The 22,181-nt window shown below is 33.9% G+C and overlaps 2 protein-coding genes across 2 annotated transcripts; both read right to left on the minus strand.

Moving 5' to 3' along the window:
• Positions 1-273: 273 nt before the first annotated feature.
• On the minus strand, positions 274-921 carry LOC149563265 (mitochondrial import inner membrane translocase subunit TIM50-like). Its single transcript, XM_089828109.1, has 2 exons — positions 751-921; positions 274-627 (listed from the first exon to the last, which is right to left on the minus strand). Exons 1-2 carry the CDS (start codon positions 919-921, stop codon positions 274-276), a joined length of 525 nt encoding a protein of 174 aa, XP_089684235.1.
• Positions 922-1,334: 413 nt separating this feature from the next.
• On the minus strand, positions 1,335-1,682 carry LOC149563266 (phosphatase PSR1-like). Its single transcript, XM_089828110.1, has one exon. The coding sequence runs from the start codon at positions 1,680-1,682 to the stop codon at positions 1,335-1,337; it is 348 nt and encodes a 115-aa protein (XP_089684236.1).
• Positions 1,683-22,181: the final 20,499 nt, after the last annotated feature.

A 22,181-nucleotide genomic window follows, 5' to 3' on the forward strand; every position in this document is an offset into this window, starting at 1 on the left:
ATTAATATTATTCAATTTGTTTATGTGGGAAATATCAAAGCTTTATAAAATATATTAATATGAAAATATTTTTCAATCAGTGAACCAGAGGTCTATGCTTCCTTCCTCCTTTCATTAATGTCAAAAACAGATAGATTATTTAGTAGGTTTTGCTATGGATGGTCTATTGGCAATATAGATAAGCTAATTGCAAACCTTGTAATAACTAATAACAAAGGGAAACACGACCCTAATGAAAACCTAGAGTTGACAAACACACATTCAAACTCAACCCTAATGAAAATAGGACATACGCCTCCTGCCATTCCTTTTGAAGTTAGCAATGGCTTCTCTGACATCATCATAGAGATAAGCCCCCTTACAAAACCCCTTCAGCTTACATAGCTCAGTATACAAACTATCCTCCTCCTCCAATGGAGTTACCAGAAACCCATTATCAGGATGACGTTTGAAAGCAGAAGCATCACAGTCCACAATCACAACATTCTTCACACTCGCATATTCCATGTTTAAATCCTTATTCAGAGCACCAATATCCTTACACAGCCAATAATCTTGGCAAGAATCTTTGTAAAGTCCATGGTTGAGATGAAAACCAATGTCCAGTTTATCAAGAATAGGATCTGCCTATTCCCGAGTATAACGAGTATAGAGAACAATCTCATAGTTTTGCTCCAGCTCAGCCAAAATATTGTCCAAACTAGGCCTCTTCTTTACATAAGTCATGCAAAGCTCTCCAGAGATACAAACCATAATAGTGAAATCATGCTTCATAAACTCCTTGCTTCTCTTCACCAAAGTGTTCATCAGCTCTAGAACAATAATTTTCTTTTGCGGTGCTATTGTATGTAATTCACGTTGACGTGCACATAAAAACTCATACTCCAAATTGTGACAATGACCTACAAGAAAAATACACATTTGAATACATATAAATTAATTTAAGATATTACAAGATATAAGTATAAGTTATACTATTAATTCAAGAGATACAATGAAACCCTAATTATTAAGGATGAAGGAAAAAATTGACTACTTGAAAACTAAATGCAAAAGAATTATTAATGTTATTCCAGCACACCTATGGCCAGATATATTTTGATGGTCTCTCTCACATCGCAGGACAGCACCGCGATGATGGAGAGGTCTCTTACCCGGCACAGCTCTCGATCGTTCAAGTCCCCAGAAAATGGTTACACGGGGAAGGCAATTTTCGGGTGAAGTTTATAGCTCGCCGGATTATCGTCCACAATTATGACATTTTTGAGGTCTCTTTTAAGGACTATGATGTCTTTGACATAGTCATCTTTGTTAGAGAGGAGGCAGGAGTCTCTTTAGAGGCGGATGTCTATGTTGGCTTTGTGAATAATGTCGATTTGTAGCTTGTCGAGAAAGGCGTCTGCGTATTCTTTGGTGGCTGAGGTGAATATTATTATCTCATAGTTGTTTCTTACCAGTTCTGCCATCATAAGGTCTATTGCGGACCTCTTCTGTACGTAGTATGTGATTGTACTTGGGGCTGAGTGCTCCTGATGGCCTCTCACGGAGATTGTGTACTCATATTGGGGGATGACTGTGGAGCTTGAATAAACAAGGGTGTTCTCCAGATCTAAGACTATTGTTTTCCATTTGCGCTTCTCGTTCTCGTTGCTGACCATGAGTTTGTACGATGAGTGCTCCATTTCTTAGGGTTTTGTTGTCTCAATCAATTTCAAGCTATCTTCAATGGTGGATGGGTACTCTATGCCGACATGAAACTCCGGGCTTATGTTTATATGGATCTTAATGGTGGGGTGATTAGTCGCAACCGCTTCTGACTTTTTTCAATAATAATATCATCATCTTAATAATAAAAATAATAAGAATGATTCGAGCATGTTAAGAAACATATACAAAAATATATAATGCTTTGTCCTGCTTAACTCTATACAACTATATTACGCTTTCTTCTCTCAATCAGGCACCCCGCCTTGATCTGGGAGAGAGATTGCTGGGGTGAGAAGACAAAATTTAGTACCCATGCCATTTATTAATCTGCGAGGAGCTGGAGCATTATGGTCGCATTATGAAGATGAATTTCCATATCCTCTTCTTCTAGTTTATCATGAATTTCCATACATTACTCCATTTTCTAATGAAATTTATCATTTAAAATTCATATTTTATTCAAATACATGACACTTGTTTATACTCTCTTCAAATTTTGTTTTATTTAATAGATGAAAATAAAATCTAGACACACTCATTGTTAGTTCCACCTATGTAGCGGAGACTTATGTTTTCACTTCATTTTCTATGAATAGTATGTCTTTATTAGCCGTTGCAATTATCTTATTTTATTTTTTATGTTTTAAATACTATTTTTTTTCATTTTGATTTTCAAATATTTTTTGCAACCAATTATCAACAAAAAAAAAATTAACAAAATTTATTTGCCAACATTAAGTGTTTTCAATAAGATTCATAAATAAATCAATTACACCAACTCAACTAACAATTAAACTATTTTTTAAATAAATAATAATAACAAGAAGTATAAGAAATATTGTTCATCATTGACTTGTCAAAATTTTTCCATATTTTAAACTTCAACCATTGTATTGGGTTCGTCAAATCCTTTAAAGATTATGTTGAATCTTGACAACTTTGATAGTATCTCAAGATGTAATAATATTTTACAAGCCTGCAAGATGTATCTGAACATGGGAGACATTTTCTGTCAAATTCCTTTAAAAGATCTTCCAAAAATCATTCAATTAGAAAATGGTTTTTATTTATAGTTGGTTTTTATCAAAGGAGGTGGGAAGACGATCCTAAACCTGTGGAACTAGAAAACATTTATGCATTGGGCCATTGCAACCAAGCCACATAAAAGACCATCAGTAACACCAACTGTTAGAGATTCACCACCAAACAAAACTTAATAAAAAATAGAGTTATAACTACTAATTCTAGAGTCTAACTAATCAGCCAAAATATTGTTGATAATCACAAAAAAAATTGAGTCTTAGAGTACTACGGATTAACATAATTTAGTTTAGACTTAACAATATTAAAACTATGTCCCAAAATTATAAGCAAGAGCATAATAACCCACACCAAAGCTAAAGAGAACAAACAAAACATTAAAAGAAAAAGAGAAAAGGAAGCCCAAGGCCTAGAAAGCTAGGCCTTGAAGTTATATTCTCCCATTCCTTGATTATGTACCTAAGATCTTCAGCCCAATTGTGAACATCCTTTGCACTTTTCATTTCTACTTGAATATTATTCTTCTACCTTCCAACTTTTTAAAGTTTTCTATGTCTAGTAACAGATAGCCTTCCACATCGTCTCTTTTTGGACCTTGCATAAAGTGGAGATGACCACACCCATTTCAATGCAAGTGAGTGCATTATCAAATGTGTTGTTCAAAGACACCACTTTTTCATTAAGGGCTTTAATTTGGTCTTCTAGGTCATTTTTTATCTTTTGAACCTTTCCTTCCTCATTAGTAGAAATAATCTCCAAGGTTTTAATTTGTTCCTCAACAAGATTATCACATCAAGCCCTAAAAAAACCTCAATATAAGCTTCCTAGGAATCCTTCTTGACCTCATTTGAGTCTTTTCTATCAGCATTGGCTTTGAATTCTTTCTCAATGGTACTATTCTCATCTTTTGTAGGTGTTTCTTTGACCTCAGTATCATAGGTGTCCTCTTCATTTTTATCTTGGGTTTCCTCTTTACTTTCTTCCTTGTAATTCTTGCCCTTTTCAAAACTCAATCTCTTTGACCACCTTTCACCAAAACTAGACTCAATATGGTACCCTCGAGCTTCCAAATTCTTGAGGCTAGAGCTTCCCTACCTAAATCCTCAGAATCCTATTTATCCACCTCAATAACTTCTCTAAGGATTTTACTTTTCATAGGGGTACCAACAAGGTTCAATTTGGTGGCATTTTCCATTTAGTTGGGGTTTCCAACATAAAGGATTCTTCAAGTGTTTTGGTTTTACCCTTAGGATTTTTAGATTCTTGGTTGGGGTTAACTGATTCTCCAGGCTCAAGAAGAGGGGTTTCTAGTTCATAATCTAACTTAATTTCTTCAATAACCATAGAGTTTCCAGAGGTATTTACAGAGCTCTCTTTACCAATAAGACACTTACCTAAACCCAGATGATGGGAAAACACATGGTGGTAGAGGATACAAATCAAATCCTTGTGAACGAGCCGATTATCTCCATTTTTAATACTATTGGCTAAAGACGAAAAATAAAATGAAAGCAATGTTTATCTTTTCACCATATCTTAACATGTTTGGGAGTAGGAAGTGGTAGCCATGATAAGTGGTAAACCATATTTCTAAAGTAAAATAATGCATAACCCAAAGGGAAACAATTGCAAAGGGCAAGGGAGAGAAGTATGATCGTACCCATTGCTAGACTTAATTCTGACTGGCTATTCAATACCTTCAAAAAACTTGTTCTTGAATTTTCTATAATCTCCTATCCCTTTCCTCTCCACCTTATCCCCTTTTCATCTCAATCTCATCACCTCGCTAATTATTTGGGGAGTCACAAAAAACTTAACACTACCTATAGCACCTCACTGTTGTACCACGAATTTGGAAACTTAGTAGAAAGCATGGAGTTGTGACTTTTCATCATTGCAATGTAATTTCTCAACTTTGCCTTCAAAAAGTAGTTCCATATTTCTTCATCCTGCAACAAATTCTTCTAGCTTCTTGGCTTGACCTATTTTAGAGGATCCCCCATAATATAAGCCTTTTAAAAAACTTGAGCTTCTTCAAAAGGAGTGTTATTAAACCTACCCTAACTTTCAATGTCTTTCTACATTTTAATTATCCTCCTCACACCTCCTAAAACCAAGCAATAATAGTTAATGATAGTATAGAGGCAAAGATAAAAATGAGAAGTGTTAGAAAATTTCACTTTTTACCACATTAATTGAGAAATCCTTGACATAAAAAATGATAGCTTTCAGAGCTTTCAAATGATAGGGGTCATTATGATGCATTAAGCCACATTCCCCATTCCATAAATAGGTGTTTTACTTTCAATGATTCATCAAGGTCTCCTTAGATTTCAAAATTATTACAATATCATGTGTCATAGTCTTCCTTATTATAGATTTTTTCCACAAAAGTTTCATGATTAAAATGCAAAAGGTATCTCCGCTAAATTTAGCATTAATTTTTTTTGAAAACATGGTATTTAGAAAAAAAAATATTCTACCAACTTTCTCACTCAACACTTTATTCATCCTTCTAACTAAATTCCGCTTCTTTGAGAAATTATGAAATTGACTAAAGACACCAAATATTTTTTCCTTCTTAACATTGATATTTATGGAAAAAGAGTAATATTTTCCATTCATTCTCTTTCTAGAATTGAGTGTGTCTTTGATCATTTAATACTATAGTCTTTAACTCCTCATGACATTCAATATCAGAAACCTATCTCCAATTTTCAAAAAGAAGCCCCCAATTAGCCTTAAAATTAGCAGCTTTGTTTCCTTCTCTTAAGGTATGTCATATTATAACATTTTGGAAGGACTGGAGATGTCTTTTACAATCATCCATAAGACTATAAATACACCATGGGCACTTAGTTTTATTAGGAATGATATCAGTTATAAGTTTTGAGTCTCCTTCAAATTCTATATTTTTAGCTTCATAGTCCTGTAATAGTTTAACTTCATACCACATAGCAACTCCCTCAGTAAAATTGTTAGAATTAACTCTAATGTTTTTATAATATCCCATGAGAATAAGACCATTATTCTTTCTTATGATACCACCTGCTTCTGATATGCTCAAATTTCTTTTATAAAAACCATCCATGTTGCACTATCCAATTTTCTTAAGGAGGAATCCTTTTATACTACTTTATTTTCCAAATATTGTTCTAGTTTAAATTCACCAAGCTTTGTGTGACATTCCAATTTTTTTTGATTCTTATCAATCTAGGATATAACAACCCTTTAGGGAAGTAGACAATTATTGTTTCTCTCCTTGATAATTCTCTTACTAATATAGAAAATGGGAGGGAATTTCTTTTTCTCTTCTCTGAACATTCTATTATTTCTTTCCTTCCATATAGACTAGGCAATAATGGGGGGAATAAGAGGCCATAGGTTTTTAAGGATAGGGTTGAGTTTAGAAGCTTTGCTGCATTATGGTATAAGAAGATTGATCGATCTCATTGTCACTATATTAATTCTTGTTTCCTACAACACAAGACTCCATAGATCTCTAGTAAAGTGACACTGAATAAATAAATGGGCAATAGTTTCAGTGACATTCTCACATAAAACACATATGTTAGCAAAGTTGAAACCTCTATTTTCTCATGAGCAACTACCCACCAGAAGCAGTTAATTTTTGGGGCAGCAACCCAAACTTCTTTCACAAATTAGATTATTCTCCCACCTATTCTATCATAGAGTAAGTAGACTTGACAAAGAAGAGACCATTGTTGTTATGTTTCCAAGTCCATTTTTCTTCCTACATAATGTTTAATAGAGAAGGGGTAGGAAACTAGCTTTTCAGAGTGCACACTTCCTCCCTTCTAATGCCAACAATTCTCCTTGACTCCCTTTGCCTCCCTTTATCTCAACCATAGGTTTTCTAAGTCAATCCATAGAACCTTTCTATTCCTCCAAGCAAGGTATTTTCTACTTTGATACCTATAATAGATTAGAGCCAATTCTGTAAGTCTTGGTTAATATTAATTTCTTGGAATGTGACACTAGTAGCCCAGGATTCACTAAAAAATAAAGTGTTTCTTCCATTACTAATACAAGGTATACTTGTTAAGCTGGCTTCTACAAATTTTTATATTGCATGATTAAAAATGTGATTTTATAACTTCTTTGGTAGTGAATTGTCTAGAATTACATTTATGGCATGTTGAAAGAGGCATTATTCTTGCATTGTGCTTTACAGATTCATTGGTTTATTCATCAACTATTTCAAACTTGTACTGAGAATAATACAAGATTTCATAGATGAAAAATCCATAAGAAGTAGGAGTTTCTCTTGGTTGGAATTGGAAATATTAATAGTTGGATAGATAAAATACTCTATTCCATATGTTGGATAATGTTGTCCCTAATGTCACACAAATTTCATATTAGTTATTAGTCTCAGCTAACCGAGCTCAGCTACAGTGTCAACCAAGCTCACTTGGTCATCGAAGAAAATGAGGCAAATAGTGTCAACCGAGCTCACTCGGTCATTGAAGAAAATGAAGCAGTCAGTATCAACCGAGCTCACTCAGTCATCGAAGAAAATGAGGCAGATAGTGTCAACCGAGCTCACTCGATCATTGAAGAAAATGAAGCAGTCAGTATTAACCGAGCTTACTCGGTCATCAAAGAAAATAAGGCAGACAAGTGTTAACCGAGCTTACTCGGTCATCAAAGAAAATAAGGCAGACAAGTGTTAACCGAGCTCACTTGGTTATCGAAGAAAATGAGGCAGACAATGTTAACTGAGATCACTCGGTCAACAAAGGAATTTGGTAAAGACATTTTCCACTGAGCTCACTCGGTCATCTATAGAAACTCAGTACTTACCAAGTTCTCTCGGCGATTGAAGGGTTATCACGGAGTTCGCTGTATTAACCGAGCTCAGTCGGTTAACACAAGAATTATTTTATGAACAATATTAACCGAGCAGGGTCGACCAGTAAAGGGATTTGTTAGTTTGTAATTTTAATTATTTCTAGCTGACTATTGTATTTGTTTCATTATTGGTCAGTGATTTGAGCCGACTAAGATAATCTGAAAGGTATATATGGTCACTCAAGTTGTAAATCAAAAAAGAAGTGTGAAAAAGTTATGAAGGTGCATTATAGTGTGAAATGAAAAGGCGAATGTTGAGAAAAGTTTGATGAAGGATTAGATGCATTGAAGGAGCTGAAAAGTTGTATTTGATCAGTAAGGATTCAGACAAGAATAACAGAGATCTGTAATCAACAAAGATAAGTTGCATATTGTATCAGATCACTTCATTGTTGCTTTCTAACCATTGTAATAGTGAACTCAAAATCTCTTAACAGAGTTGGTTTAACTACCATTCTATAAATCCTCTAAGAAGGTGATAGTTCAGTTGAATTGTTCTAAAGACCTCTAGCAAGGCCACTCCTAACAGGGTGATTAAATCCTCTAACAAGGTCACACCTAACAGTGTGTTTTGTAACCTTTAACAGGGTTGGCTCCTAACAGGGCTCACTTCAGAAGAGTGAAAAATAGTAACTAGTTACATTGGTGGTTTTTCCGATATTGGGTTTCCACGTTAAATCTTGTGTCTCTAGTGTTCATGATTATTGAATTGTTTTTGGTAAACAGTTCTTAATAATAATAATTATTTGCTGCATTATCAAGTTTCAGTAATTTGTAACTAAGATCAAGCTTTTAGACATCTAAGGGACTGTGAAATATTTTTGTGGTAACTGATTCACCTCCTCCCCCTCTCAGTTACTCCATTCTCATTTCCAAAAATTGGTATCAGAGCTTTTAGTGCTTGTAGGAAAATATTTCAAGGTTCTAAGCCAAAGATCAAGATGTGTTACAAAAGAGAAATTCCAAAACTTAATAGAGATAACTTCTCAGCATGGCAAGGATTGATCAAACTTCATCTGGCTACTATTGGTGATACTGGACTAAAATACCTTGAAGAAGAATATGAAGAACCTTCTGGAACATTGTCAGTTAATGATATTGCTGAAAAGAAGACTCACAACAATATGATGATAGACATAGCATCTTCTCTCAGCTATGAAGAATTTGATGACATTAAGGACTACAAAACTGTCTTTGACATGTGGAACAAGCTAAAAGAGACCTATGGAGGACATGATAATGTGAGAAGAGCAAAAGCAGAAAGTCTAAGAGGACAATTTGATCAAATGAGGATGAGAGAGGATGAAAACATTGAAAAGTATGTTGAAAGAGTTAAAGCATGTGTAAGTGCAATCAGGGCAGCTGGAGGTGACATCAAAGGGGAAACAGTTGTAAGAAAAGTCCTTAGAACCTTGCTTCCCGTTTATGCAATCAGAGTCTCTACAATTCAGGAAAGAAGGTGTGAAGCAAATCATAAGATAAATCTTGAGGCCATAGTCGAAAGACTAACTGCATTTGAACTAGATAAATTTGACAACTATGTTCCAGTCTCCAAAAACATTGAATCAGTATTTCAAGCCAAGCTCTCACTCAAAGAGAAAAACAAAAAGAAGATAGAATCATAGTCGGAAAGTGAAAATGAATCAAGCCAAAGTTCAAACAGTGATCTCGAAGTGATTGAAGCTCTACTAGCAAGGAAATATTCTAGAGGTAGAGGAAAATACAAAGGTAAAGTTCCTCTAATCTATTTTTCTTGTGATGAAATTGGTCATATTGCAGCAAGGTGCCCAAACAAGAAAAATAATGATGAAAAGAAAGATCACAAATGGAATGGCAAGAAAGACTTTAAATCATCCAAGAACAAAGGTAAGAAATCATGTTTCATGGCTGAAAATTCTAAGGATTCTGATAATAGTGAGGATGAAATTGTTTATATTGCTGTTAAAGATGACTCTGATAGTGATGACGAAGATAAAATGGCTCTTATCTCTCATGTAAGTAAGAATGATACATGGATTATAGACAACGGTTGCTCGCATCATATGACTGGTGATAAAACTAAGTTTGATCAGTTTGAAGACTATGATGGTGGCAGTGTAAGGTTCGGTAATAATGAACCTCATTTCATAAAAGGAAGAGGAAGAATCTGTCTATCCAAAGAACTTATATGTAATAATGCCTATTGGATTGAAGGTCTCAAACATTATTTGCTAAGTGTTGCACAGTTACTAAATACTAGATTCAAGGTGGAATTCATGCGTGGAAAGGCAAGACTGTTGAATGAGCAAGGAAAACTGATAGGATCTGGCACCCAAACTAAAGGTAACTTGTTCTATCTAGAACTTGGTAAATGCTCATGTTTTATTGCTCAAATTGAAGAGAGTTGCTTATGGCATAAAAGGTTGTGTCATGTAAATTTTGATAATTTCGTAAAAATAAGCAAATTCAAGAAAGTAAGAGGCATTCCTAACATTAAGAAACCTGAGCTTGATCTATGCAAGAATTGTCAGATTGGTAAAATGGGAAAGACTAGTTTTAAAGGTAAAAACTATTAGTCTGAAGATATATTAGAAATTGTGCATACTGATTTATGTGGACCCATTGGAATAGAAAGCTATACTGGAGAAATTGTTTTCATTCTTTTTGTTGATGACTATTCAAGAATGATGACTGTCATGTATCTAAGGAATAAATTAGAAACATTTGAGAAATTCAAATGGTATTTGGCAAGAGTAGAAAAAGAAACAGGGAAAAGGCTGAAATGTTTAAGGTCAGATAGAGGTGGTGAATTCATTTCACATGAATTCAATAACTTCTGCATTGAAAAAGGTATTAAAAGACAATTTTAAGCACCAGGAACTCCAGAACAAAATGGAATAGCTGAAAGAAGAAATAGATCCATTATGGATTGTTCAAGAACCCTGATGATAGAAAAAAACATTTCTATCAAATACTGGAAGAAAGCCATCAGCACTGCAGTTCATACCTTAAATTGAGTACAGTTGAAGAAGGACTCATTCAAGACTCCCTATGAATTATGGTATGGCTACAAACCCAATGTAAGTTATCTGAAAGTATTTGGAAGCAAATGTTATATTTTGAAAGAATCTAGAAAAAGAAAATTTGATGTAAAAGGTGATAAAGGAATATTTTTGGGATATTCTTTCAAAAGCAAAGCATATAGATGTTTAAATCTATCCACTCACAAAGTCATAGAAAGTGCACATGTGAAAGTTGATGAGTTTGCAAACAAATTAGAAGAAGAAAGCAAAAAGATGCCTAAAGACTACAAGAGATTTGTTTACATTGAACCAGATACTATACCAAGTATACCGTTCACTCAAGAATCCTCAACTCCCGAGTCTTCAGTAACCAAGTTGAAAATAGTTCAAACCGAGCCATAGCAACATTCAGACACTGTCGAGCAAGTATCTACCGAGTATGAAGCAACCAAGCCAGAACAGCCTGAACATGAAATTGAAGCACAAGCAGATATCAATGAAACTCATTCAAGAGGTAAAGAACCTATATTAGCTAAATATCTTAGAAGACATCATACACTAGATCAGATCATTGGAGACAAATCTAAAGGAACCCTTACAAGAAGTAAGTTGAAAAATACTTGTTTACTTGCTGATTTTGAACCTAGAAGTATTAAAGATGCATTGGCAAATGATAGTTGGATTGAGGCAATGAATGAGGAAATAGAACAGATAGAGAAGAACAAGACATGGACTCTTGTACCTAGGCCTAAAGATAAGAATATAATTGGAACCAAGTAGGTATTCAGAAACAAGTTGACTGAAGATGGTAAGGTATCCAGAAACAAAGCTAGATTGGTATGCAAAGGATACTCTCAAGAAGAAGGCATAGATTATGGGGAAACTTTTGCTCATGTTGCAAGATTGGAAGGAGTCGAAACCTTACTTGCATATGCTGCTCACAAAGGATTCAAAGTTTATCAGATGGATGTCAAGTCAGCATTTCTCAATGGAATACTAGATGAAGAGGTTTACATTGAACAACCTAAAGGTTTTGTTGATCCAGATAAAAGGAACATGGTCTACAAATTACACAAGGAACTGTATGGTTTGAAACAAGCCCCTAGAGCATGGTATGAAAGATTGCATAACTATCTTATTCAGATTGGTTTTCAAAGAACTAATGATAATAGTAGCTTGTATATAAAGGAAGGACCGGATAATAAGATTGTCTTGGCAGAAATATTTGTAGATGATACTATTTTCACAGGGAATGATGATCTTTGCAAAGAATTTTTAGAACAAATGAACAAGGAATTTGAAATGTCTATGTTTAGTGAAATAAAATTCTTTGTTGGTCTTCAAATTCAACAAAATAATAATGGCATCTTCATTACTCAATCAAAATACATCAAGGAGATATTGAAAAGGTTTGGTATGGAGGACTATAAACCTGTTGGAACTCCTATGTGTACTAGATTGAAACTTACCAAAGATGATGAATCCAAAGAATTAGATCAAACATTGTATAGATCTATGATTGGAAAGTTGTAGTATGTAGTTCATACCAGGCCAGATATTGCTCTTGCAGTCGGTATTGTTGCAAGATTTTCAGCAAAACCAAGAGAAACTCACCTAATGGCAATCAAGAGAATAATGAGATATTTGAAAGGAACTGAAGATTATGGACTATGGTACAAATTTGTAGGTAATTTGGATTTGAAAGTTTTTACTGATGTTGATTGGGCAGGGAATCTTGATGACAGAAAAAGCACAAGTGGAGGAGCATTCTTTCTTGGAAAGAGATTTGTTTCTTGGACAAGCAAAAAGCAAAATTGTACATCCCAATCTACAGCAGAGGCAGAGTATGTTGCTGCAGCAATAAACTATTCCAACATTGTTTGGTTTAAGCAGTTATTACAAGGAATGAAGATGGAAATCAAAGAACTAGTTGTTATGTTCTGTGAATATACTAGTGCAATCAACATATCCAAGAATCCAGTGATGCATTCCAAGACCAAGCATATTGCAATCAAATATCATTTTTCCAGAGAATTGGTGCAAGACAAGGAGATCAGATTGGAATATGTTCACACAAAGGAATAAATTGCCGATATATTCACAAAGCCCTTATCTAAGGATGCATTTTTGTATCTTAGAGGTAAGTTAGGGGTCATTCCCCTATCTAAAGTTCACTAAAATAAGTTTTAGTGATGCATCAATGCATATAAGATTGAAGATCTATCTGTTGATGCAGTTTAATCAGAAATCATTGCATATGAATCAGTACTAAAGGTACATTGCAATTCACTTTACTTCTGTCATCTTTGGCATGTTTTTTCAAAGAGGGAGAGATCTACTATCATATCCTTCTGAAATTTGTGAAATTTGAAAAATCTGCTATAAAGTTCCTTAAAAGAGGGAGAACTCTATTATCTTGTTGGACTTATTTCAAAATTTCATTCTGTTATGACATGTTGTGTTGCCATCAATGCCAAAGAGGGAGATTGTTGGATAATGTTTTCCTTAATGTCACACAAATGTCATATCAGTTATTAGTCTTAGCTAACTGAGCTCAGCTATAGTTTCAACCGAGCTCACTCGATCATCAAAGAAAATGAGGTAGATAGTGTCAAACGAGCTCACTCGGTCATCGAAGAAAATGAAGTAGTCAGTATCAACCAAGCTCACTCGGTCATCCAAGAAAATGAGGCAGATAGTGTCAACCGAGCTCACTCGATCATCGAAGAAAATGAAGCAGTCAGTATTAACCGAGCTTACTTGGTCATCAAATAAAATAAGGAAAAAAAGTGTTAACCGAGCTTACTCGGTCATCAAAAAAAATAAGGCAGACAAGTGTTAACCGAGCTCACTCGGTTATCAAAGAAAATGAGGCACACAATGTTAACCGAGATCACTTGATCAACAAAGGAATTTGGCAAAGACAGTTTCCACCGAGCTCACTCAGTCATCTATGGAAACTCAATACTTACCGAGTTCTCCCGGCGATTGAAGGGTTGTCACAGAGTTCGCTGTATTAATTGAGCTCAGTCAGTTAACACAGGAATTCTTTTCTGAACAGTATTAACCGAGTAGGGTTGGCCAGTAAAGGGATTTGTTAGTTTGCAATTTTAATTATTTCTAGCCGGCTATTGTATTTGTTTGATTATTGGTCAGTGATTTGAGCCGACTAAGATAATCTGAAAGGTATATATGGTCACTCAAGTTGTAAATCAAAAAAGAAGTGTGAAAAAGTAATGAAGGTGCATTATAGTGTGAAATGAAAAGGCGAATGTTGAGAAAATTCTGATGAAGGATCAGATGCATTGAAGGAGCTGAAAAGTTGTATTTGATCAGTAAGGATTCAGTCAAGAATAACAGAGATCTGTAATCAACAAAGATAAGTTGCATATTGTATCAGATCACTTCATTGTTGCTTTCTAACCATTGTAACAGTGAACTCAAAATCTCTTAATAGAGTTGGTTTAACAGCCATTCTATAAATCCTCTAAGAAGGTGATAGTTCAGTTGAATTGTTCTAAAGACCTCTAGCAAGGCCACTCCTAACAGGGTGATTAAATCCTCTAACAAGGTCACACCTAACAGTGTGTTTTGTAACCTTTAACAGGGTTGGCTCCTAACAGGGCTCACTTCAGAAGAGTGAAAAACAGTAACTAGTTACATTGGTGGTTTTTCCCATATTGGGTTTCCACGTTAAATCTGGTGTCTCTAGTGTTCATGACTGCTGAATTGTTTTTGGTTATCAATTCTTAATAATAATAATTATTTGCTGCATTATCAAGTTTCAGTAATTTGTAAATAAGATCAAGCTTTTAGACATCTAAGGGACTGTGAAATGTTTTTGTGGTAACTGATTCACCCACTCCCCTTCTCAGTTAATCCATTCTCATTTCTAACACCATAATCCTCAAACATCCTAACTTTATGGTATATGTGGATGTCTATCTATGTAAAGATAGCCCTTTCTATGCTAATAACCATGGTCTTTTCATCTTAATGTTAATGTTGAATACTGTGTGTGTGTGTGTGTGTGTGTGTAATTTACTATGTCTTAGGCCAATGTTTTATTTCTATTTATGTCATATGTGAACTAGTAGGTCATCCTTGATGTTCATAATCCACCCAACTATATATTGTATACATTTTTAAATCTAGTTATTTTCTAATCTTGTGCTATCTATTTGTACTATCGTGTTGTCAGAGTGAATATTTTCTATAGATTTTCTACTGAATTGGCTCCTTTTTATCACTATCAATTACATTTTCTTATATTCTTCAAAAAATTTCCTAATATTCAATGACATACACACACTTCCACCACATTCTATATACTTGGGTATTCTATCAAATAGTTGATGTGCATCCTTAATGATTCCACTTTTCATCTACTTTGAAAGTTTCTAAGACTTATAAACATAGACCCAACACAATTTGTAGGTATATGGTCAAGCTCAACACTGATTATGTGTTCAAATTTTGTACCTCGCCAATTATGTTTGCTTTAAATATCCTTAGCTTGGCCAATAATTTGTATTTAGAAAACTTCCACATCATCATGATATAATGAGCCATTATGATAAACAATTTAAATGACTTTTTCTGTGCTTCCCATTTCTCACAACTTGAAAAGCCATTATACCATAATTTTTAATGGATGTTCCTTTGAAGGCTTTTGTCAAGCAACCACCACACTTCTTTCTTGCACACATATCTGCTAAAGTAGCCCATGATAAAAAAGGGACATGGTTGAATAGTTTAAAGTAGTGGTTATGGTTCTCCATTTTTTTTCTTTGTATCAACGAGGAATTGGCTTTAAGCTTGACACTTGCAATCCTTTCTATCCACAATCTCCCATTTCTTTGAAACATTTTATGAAATAGTTAGTGTTCCTCACTTACCATCCTATATTTTGTTGCAATATTGGATTGTTTGTAATATTGAATTGATTTTTTCCTAAACTATTCTTTCCTGTTTTTCTTGTAGCTATTTCCTTTCCTGTAGCTTTATATATTTTTCACACAACTATATATGTACCTATACAGTTTTATGTAAATACATGAATGAAAAATATTCTTCTTGATTTTTGATATTCAAGCTTTTATTAGAGCTTTGAAGCTTGAATCATTTTTATCCCTTCATTGATGGCCAATTTAGATTCAAAAGTATTTAAGAGCAAATATGCTCCCATTATTATTCAATCTGAAGGTTCATCATTCAAGGCAAGGATTGCACTTGATGAAACAAACTATGATTTGTGGTCTCAAATCATGGAGATGCATATTGCTGAGAAGGAAAAACTCTCTTTCATTCATTGTAACTCATAACCACCTTTCAAGAAGGATGATGGATATGAGAAGTGGTATGCAGATAATCAAAAGGTCAAAAGATGGATGTTGATATGTATGTCTCTAGAATTATGAAGTGATACATTCGCTTTCCCACTACTCGAGATATTTGTAAAGCTCTTTCTAAGGCTTTTTATGATGGAGTAGATGAATTGCAAATGTTTTTCTTGAATTAGAGGGCTTTCTTTGCCAAACAAAATGGTACAACACTCTTTGTATACTATGGAGAATTAATCAAGATTATTTGCGAGTTGGATCATCATGACAAAGTGATCATGGAAAGTGAGCATGATGTTGAATCTTACCAAACATTAGTTCAACAACAAAGGGTACATATTTTTCTTGCTGGATTAGATGGTGACTTCAAACAAGTTCATGGTGAAATTTTGAGAAAGGATCCTATTCCTGAATTAGAAGCATGTTATGCATTCATTTGTCGTGAATATATTTGACACACAACAATGATTGGAGAACTAGAGAAGACTGAAGCTTTAGCAATGGTGACTCAAAATTGATCTAATCAGAATGGGCCTCCTCAAAACTCACTTAAGATCACTAATGGTGCTGAGAAATCCACCTACAAACGCACCCATTGCAATCAAACTAGTCATACCAAAAGTCACTATTTTGAACTTGTTAGGTATCTAGAATGGTGGGATATTAGCCGCGATTCATGGAAGAAGAATTCGAAGAAGACATCTAGTGCATTATTTGTTGAAACAAAGATAAAGGATAATGTTGCTGGACAAATCTCGACATTAGCAACAATAATAGGTAATTGTGAGTAGTCTTTAAATAGGTCTACACTTGTTTCTAATATTGAATAAATAATTGATTCTAGTGCTACAGATCATATGACATTTGATTCTAGATAGGTCTCATCCCTTAAACCATCATAAAAAAATTTTGTTTCCACTGCGAATGGCTCTCTAACCCTAGTTATTGGAGAAGGATCCTTACCTCTCACTGATACTTTGAATCTAGATTCTATTTTAGTGGTTCTGTCTTTGGATTACAATTTGTTGTCAATTTCCCAATTCACCAATACTTTGTGTTGTAATTTTTTGGCCCAATTTTTGTGTGTTTAAGGACATCCAAACAAGGCAAACAATTGGTTGTGGTGTTAGGTGAGGGAAGCTATATTACTTGGACTTGGTGTCAAAGAGTTTGGACAAGTTGCATCAAGCTCTTGTGATGGATGGCTCTGAGGGGCACAAGTAGAAATTTGAAATCTAGTTATGGCATTGACATCTAGGGCATGCTTCCTTTGGTTACCTGAAGAAATTGATTCCTAGTTTATGTGCAAAATTTGATGTTTCTAGCTTCTGGTGTGGAGTTTGTGAACTTGCAAAAAGCCATCATGCTTCTTTTCCATTAACTTTGAATAAAAACCTAGTTCCATTTATGATCATACATTCTGATGTTTGCGATCTGTCCAAAGTCACTACCTAGGGTGGATCACATTAGTTTGTTACTTTTATTGATGATTGTACTAGGATGACTTGGGTATGCTTAATGAAGTCTAAAAGTGATGTGAACTTGTTATTTCAAAAAATTTATAACATGATTTGTACTCAGTACAATGCACAAGTTGAAGTTCTTCGTAGTGACAATGGAGGCAAATATTTGAGTTCTGAACTTTAGTAGTATCTGGAAGCGTACAGAAATATTCATCAAACTACTTATTCTAATACATCTCAGTAGAATGGGATAGCCAAGAGAAAAATTGTCACTTGTTGGAGGTTGTGTGTGGTTCTCTGATAGAAGCCCATATGCCATTAGCCTATTGGGGTGAAATGCTTACCTTTACAACATATTTGATCAACTGGGTACCCTTTAGCACTATTGATTTCCAGACACCATCCTAGGCTATCACTAAGGTGGTTGTTGCTCCAGCTGTCCCAAATTTACCTCCTCACATCTTTGGTTATTTAGCTTTTGTACACCCCCATAAGCATCATCACAACAAGTTATCTCCTCGAGAACTGCAATGTATCTTTCTAGGATATGCTACTTATCAAAAGGGGTACCAATGTTATCATCTTCCAACCCAATGAATATTTATTATGTTGGATGTAGTTTTTCATGAAGACTTGATGTATTTTTCCTTTGAGCCTGAACTTTAGGGGGAGCACCAGAAGGAAATTTAGACTCTAGATTATGATGATCAAATCTTTGAAGATGTGGATGTTCACATCTCTAAAGTTGTAAGTAGCTTAGACATCTCTAAAGATGTGGATGTTCAGATCCTTGAATTTGTGGGTAACTTGGACATCTCTAAAGAAGGGGAACTCTCTAAAACTATTAATTAAGAAGTAGGTGAAACTTTGGATCAAAGTAGTGATGAACACCCAAAAATTGAAGCTATGGGTCCACCTCCATCCAAGTCCCTCACACCACACCAATCGCTTACCAAGGATGTTCCTGAACATCTAGAAAATAGCTACCTCGGCATCTCACTAGAGGTATTCCTAAATCCACATATGAAATCAAACTTTCTATTAAAGTTAAATATCCTATGAGTCATTATGTGTCTAACCAGTGTTTATCATAATCAAATCAGTCATTTGGAAATCAATTATCTACTATATTTATTACTAACAATGTGTAGGAAGCCTTAGCTAATCCAAGGTGGAAAGCTGCTATGAATGAGGAGATGAAATCATTATAGGAAAATAATACTTGGGAACTTGTTGACCATCCACCAACAAATAAACTAGTTGGATGTCGATGGGTTTATACTATTAAGTTCAAAGTAGATGGTACAATTGAACACTTTAAGGCTAGACTGGTAGCAAAAGGGTACACCTAAACCTATGGGATCAATTATATAGAGAGATTTGCACTTGTAGCTAAAATTAATATAGTATGAGTCTTGTTGTCTCTAGTTGCAAACCTGGGTTGGCCATTACAATAGTTTGATGTGAAGAACACCTTTCTACATGGAGAGTTGTCTAAAGAAGTCTACATGGAACTCCCACCCAGCTACATGATACCATAAATACATAGTATGAAGGTGTGCAAATTAAAGAAGTCACTATATGGGTTGAAACAATCTCTGAGGGCATGGTTTGGAAGATTCACAAAGTCAATGAAAGACTTTGGTTACCATCAGAGAAATTTAGACCATACTTTATTTAGAAAGAATTAGTAGGGTAAGATCACTACACTTATTATATATGTGGATGACATGATAGTTATAGGAAATGATCATGAAGAAAGGAGGGCTCTACATGATTACTTGTTCAGAGAATTTGAAATGAAAGACCTCAGTCCCTTGAAATATTTCCCTGGGATCGAAGTGTCTCGATCTGATAAATGGATCTTTCTATCTAAAAGAAAGTATGCCTTAGACTTGTTACAGGAAATCAGTATGTCAACATGTCAACCTGTTGATACACCCATGGAATAAGGATTAAAGTTATGTATTGAGTCTAATCAAGTACCAATTAATAAAGGTAGATCCTAGAGATTTGTAGGAAGATTGATATACTTAGCACACACAAGACCAAGCCTTGCCTATGCATTAAGTATTAATAGCTATTTTATGCAGAATTCTGGAGAGCAACATATGAATTCTTGGAAAAGGAATTTTATTCACTAAAAATGAGGATTATCAAAGTGTGGATGCATATACTGATGCTGACTGGGCTAGAGCTCTAGATGATAGGTATTCTACTTTAGGTTATTTCACCTTAGTATGGGGTAATCTTGTTACATGGATAAGCAAAAATTAGAATGTTGTTGCACAATCAAGTGCGGACGTAGAATTTAGAGGTATGGCACTTGGAGTATGTGAAGCATTGTGGCTAAGACTTCTCCTAAGAGATTTGGGTTGTCCGCCTAGGCAACCAATTCAACTATATTGTGACAATAAAGAAACATGTGATATTGCTCATAATTTGGTTCAACATGATCATACAAAGCATGTGGAGGTAGACATATTCTTTATTAAGGAGAAGTTGGACGAGAAGATTTTGGAGCTGCCTAAGATTTGATCAGAAGATCGGCTGGCTGATATTCTTACCAAAGTAGTTTCAATTCGAGTGTTCTAAAAGTTTTTGGGCAAGTTGGGCATGTGGGATATCTATGCACCGACTTGAGGGGGAGTGTTGCAATATTGGATTGTTTCTAGTATTGAACCGATTCTTTCTTAAACTATTCTTTCCTAAATTGATTCTTTCCTTTTTTCGTGTAGCTATTTCCTTTCTTGTAGCTTTATGTATTTGGTACACAACTATATATGTACCTATACAATTTTATGTAAATACATTAATGAAAAATATTCTTCTTGATTTCTAATTTTCAAGTCATTTTGCATGCATGTCTATTAGAGCATTCAAAATATCTATATTTGACTAAGACTTTTGATTTATACATAGATGTAGCATCTTTTGAAATAGTTCATAATTAGTGAAATAAATCTACCTTATATATGCATGTGATGTAGGTGGCTACAAATACAATATTTAACAAAGGTCTTTATTACTTTTGTCCATCACTTTTGGAAATTTGTCCTTTCGGTCACCAATCTACTTCCTCTAATGTCGCAATGCAATTTGAAAGCGCTTTAATAATTCAAATCTCTTGAATAATTCCATTGAATAGATCACTTTTAGTGCTATTTTCTATAGTCAAGACTTCTTATCATTTTTTGTATATAATGCAATCATTTTATTTTGATAAAAATATATTGCTATGAGACAACCTACCACTTAGTTTGGGGACATTGCTTATGCTTAAAGATGAATATTTCTCATTCACTTGATAATGTGTCTCCAAGATACTCAAGAAGATCATTCACATTATATTATTTCTTCCCAAATTTGTGAATTCAACTTCTTGGAGAAGATGGACATGCATTTATTTGCAAGATACATTCTGTTTTCTTTCCCTTTCAAGGAAATAGGATTGATTTACTTCAGTCTTTGTAGGTTAGTAAGTTAGTTTAGATTCACACTTTTGAAGACATGAGATTGTTAGAATTGTTTTGTGCAAGAGAAGAATGAATTCATGACAATCTTCTATAATAGATAACAAACAACTATCTTGGTAATGGGCTAGGAGATGTTCTAGTGGGCATTTTGAAAATAGTTCACATTTCTCTCATTTTTGGTATATCTATTTAATAGAACCATATCAATGGTATTTTTTACCCATAGAAAATGTAAACAAATGTGCAAAGCTAAATTGAAATAATATTCTTACTTGGGGTGATTTATAACTTCAATGACACAACTCATATATTTTTAAAGAAATGGTGGGACTCCTACTACATGCATCTATTGTTTTGGCTAGTGTAGCCTTTCAAAATCTTCTATTACAATGATTATTTCTATTCAATTTATATAAATTCCAATGATAGATACTTACACGAATAAATAAATAAATAAATACAAAGATTTTCTTTATCATAAATATTGTATCAATAACTTCATATAATTATAGGTTCTACCCTTGTACATGTTCTTGATGAAAGCATTGGGTTTAATAGTAAATGATATGAGAATATTTCTATGGAGAAAGAAATTATATTATTTAAATGATTATTATAAATAATGTGAAATGTGAGCCCTAGTTAAATGTGAAATGTAGACCTTAATTAAATGTGAAATGATGTGACCTATTTGAATCAAGAAGAAATTCTTATTTAGAAATTAATCATATACTTCGATTTTTCATGTAGTCTACTACTATAATCTTTTCTGTTTGTAAGAATATTTGGAGCAAAAAGAGATTCTTTCTATGTAAATGAAATAGTAAAAGTTAAATTGAAATATAAATCTTAGGGTTCAATGTTCAATGATGTGACACTGAACAAGAAGAGATTCTTATTTTGGAACTAAATTTTTGTTAAGGTTTCTTTTACGGTCTATTTGTATGCTCAAACATGCAACTAGTTGAAATTTTTACCATAGAAATGAAATAAAAAATATAGTGTTCAATATTCAATGATGTGAGACTAATTAAACATTATGAAATACTTTATTTAAAAATTATTTATACTCTTCAATTTCTCCAATGGTCTTCTAATATTTTCTCTTTGTAAGCCTAGTTGGAATAAGAAGAGATTCTTTATTTAAGATTTTTTTTTAAAAAGTTTCTCCTATATACTCTACTAGTATAATCTTTTCTATTTATGAATCTAGCTAGAACAAGAAGAATTTATTTTTATTCTTTGTGAAGAAATTTTAAATATACAAATAGAATA

This window comes from Cupressus sempervirens, chromosome 4 (assembly GCF_028749045.1).
Source record: "Cupressus sempervirens isolate cs-2001-9-10 chromosome 4, ASM2874904v1, whole genome shotgun sequence".
Lineage (NCBI taxonomy): Eukaryota > Viridiplantae > Streptophyta > Pinopsida > Cupressales > Cupressaceae > Cupressus > Cupressus sempervirens.

Bases quoted from the DNA above. Each gene is read 5' to 3' on its own strand.
- LOC149563265 (XM_089828109.1), bottom strand. From the start codon at position 921: ATGTGTATTTTTCTTGTAGGTCATTGTCACAATTTGGAGTATGAGTTT. The intron at 628-750 runs GTTTGTATCTCT...ACTCGGGAATAG, and splicing joins AGCATGATTTCACTATTATG to GCAGATCCTATTCTTGATAA.
- LOC149563266 (XM_089828110.1), bottom strand. From the start codon at position 1,682: ATGGAGCACTCATCGTACAAACTCATGGTCAGCAACGAGAACGAGAAG.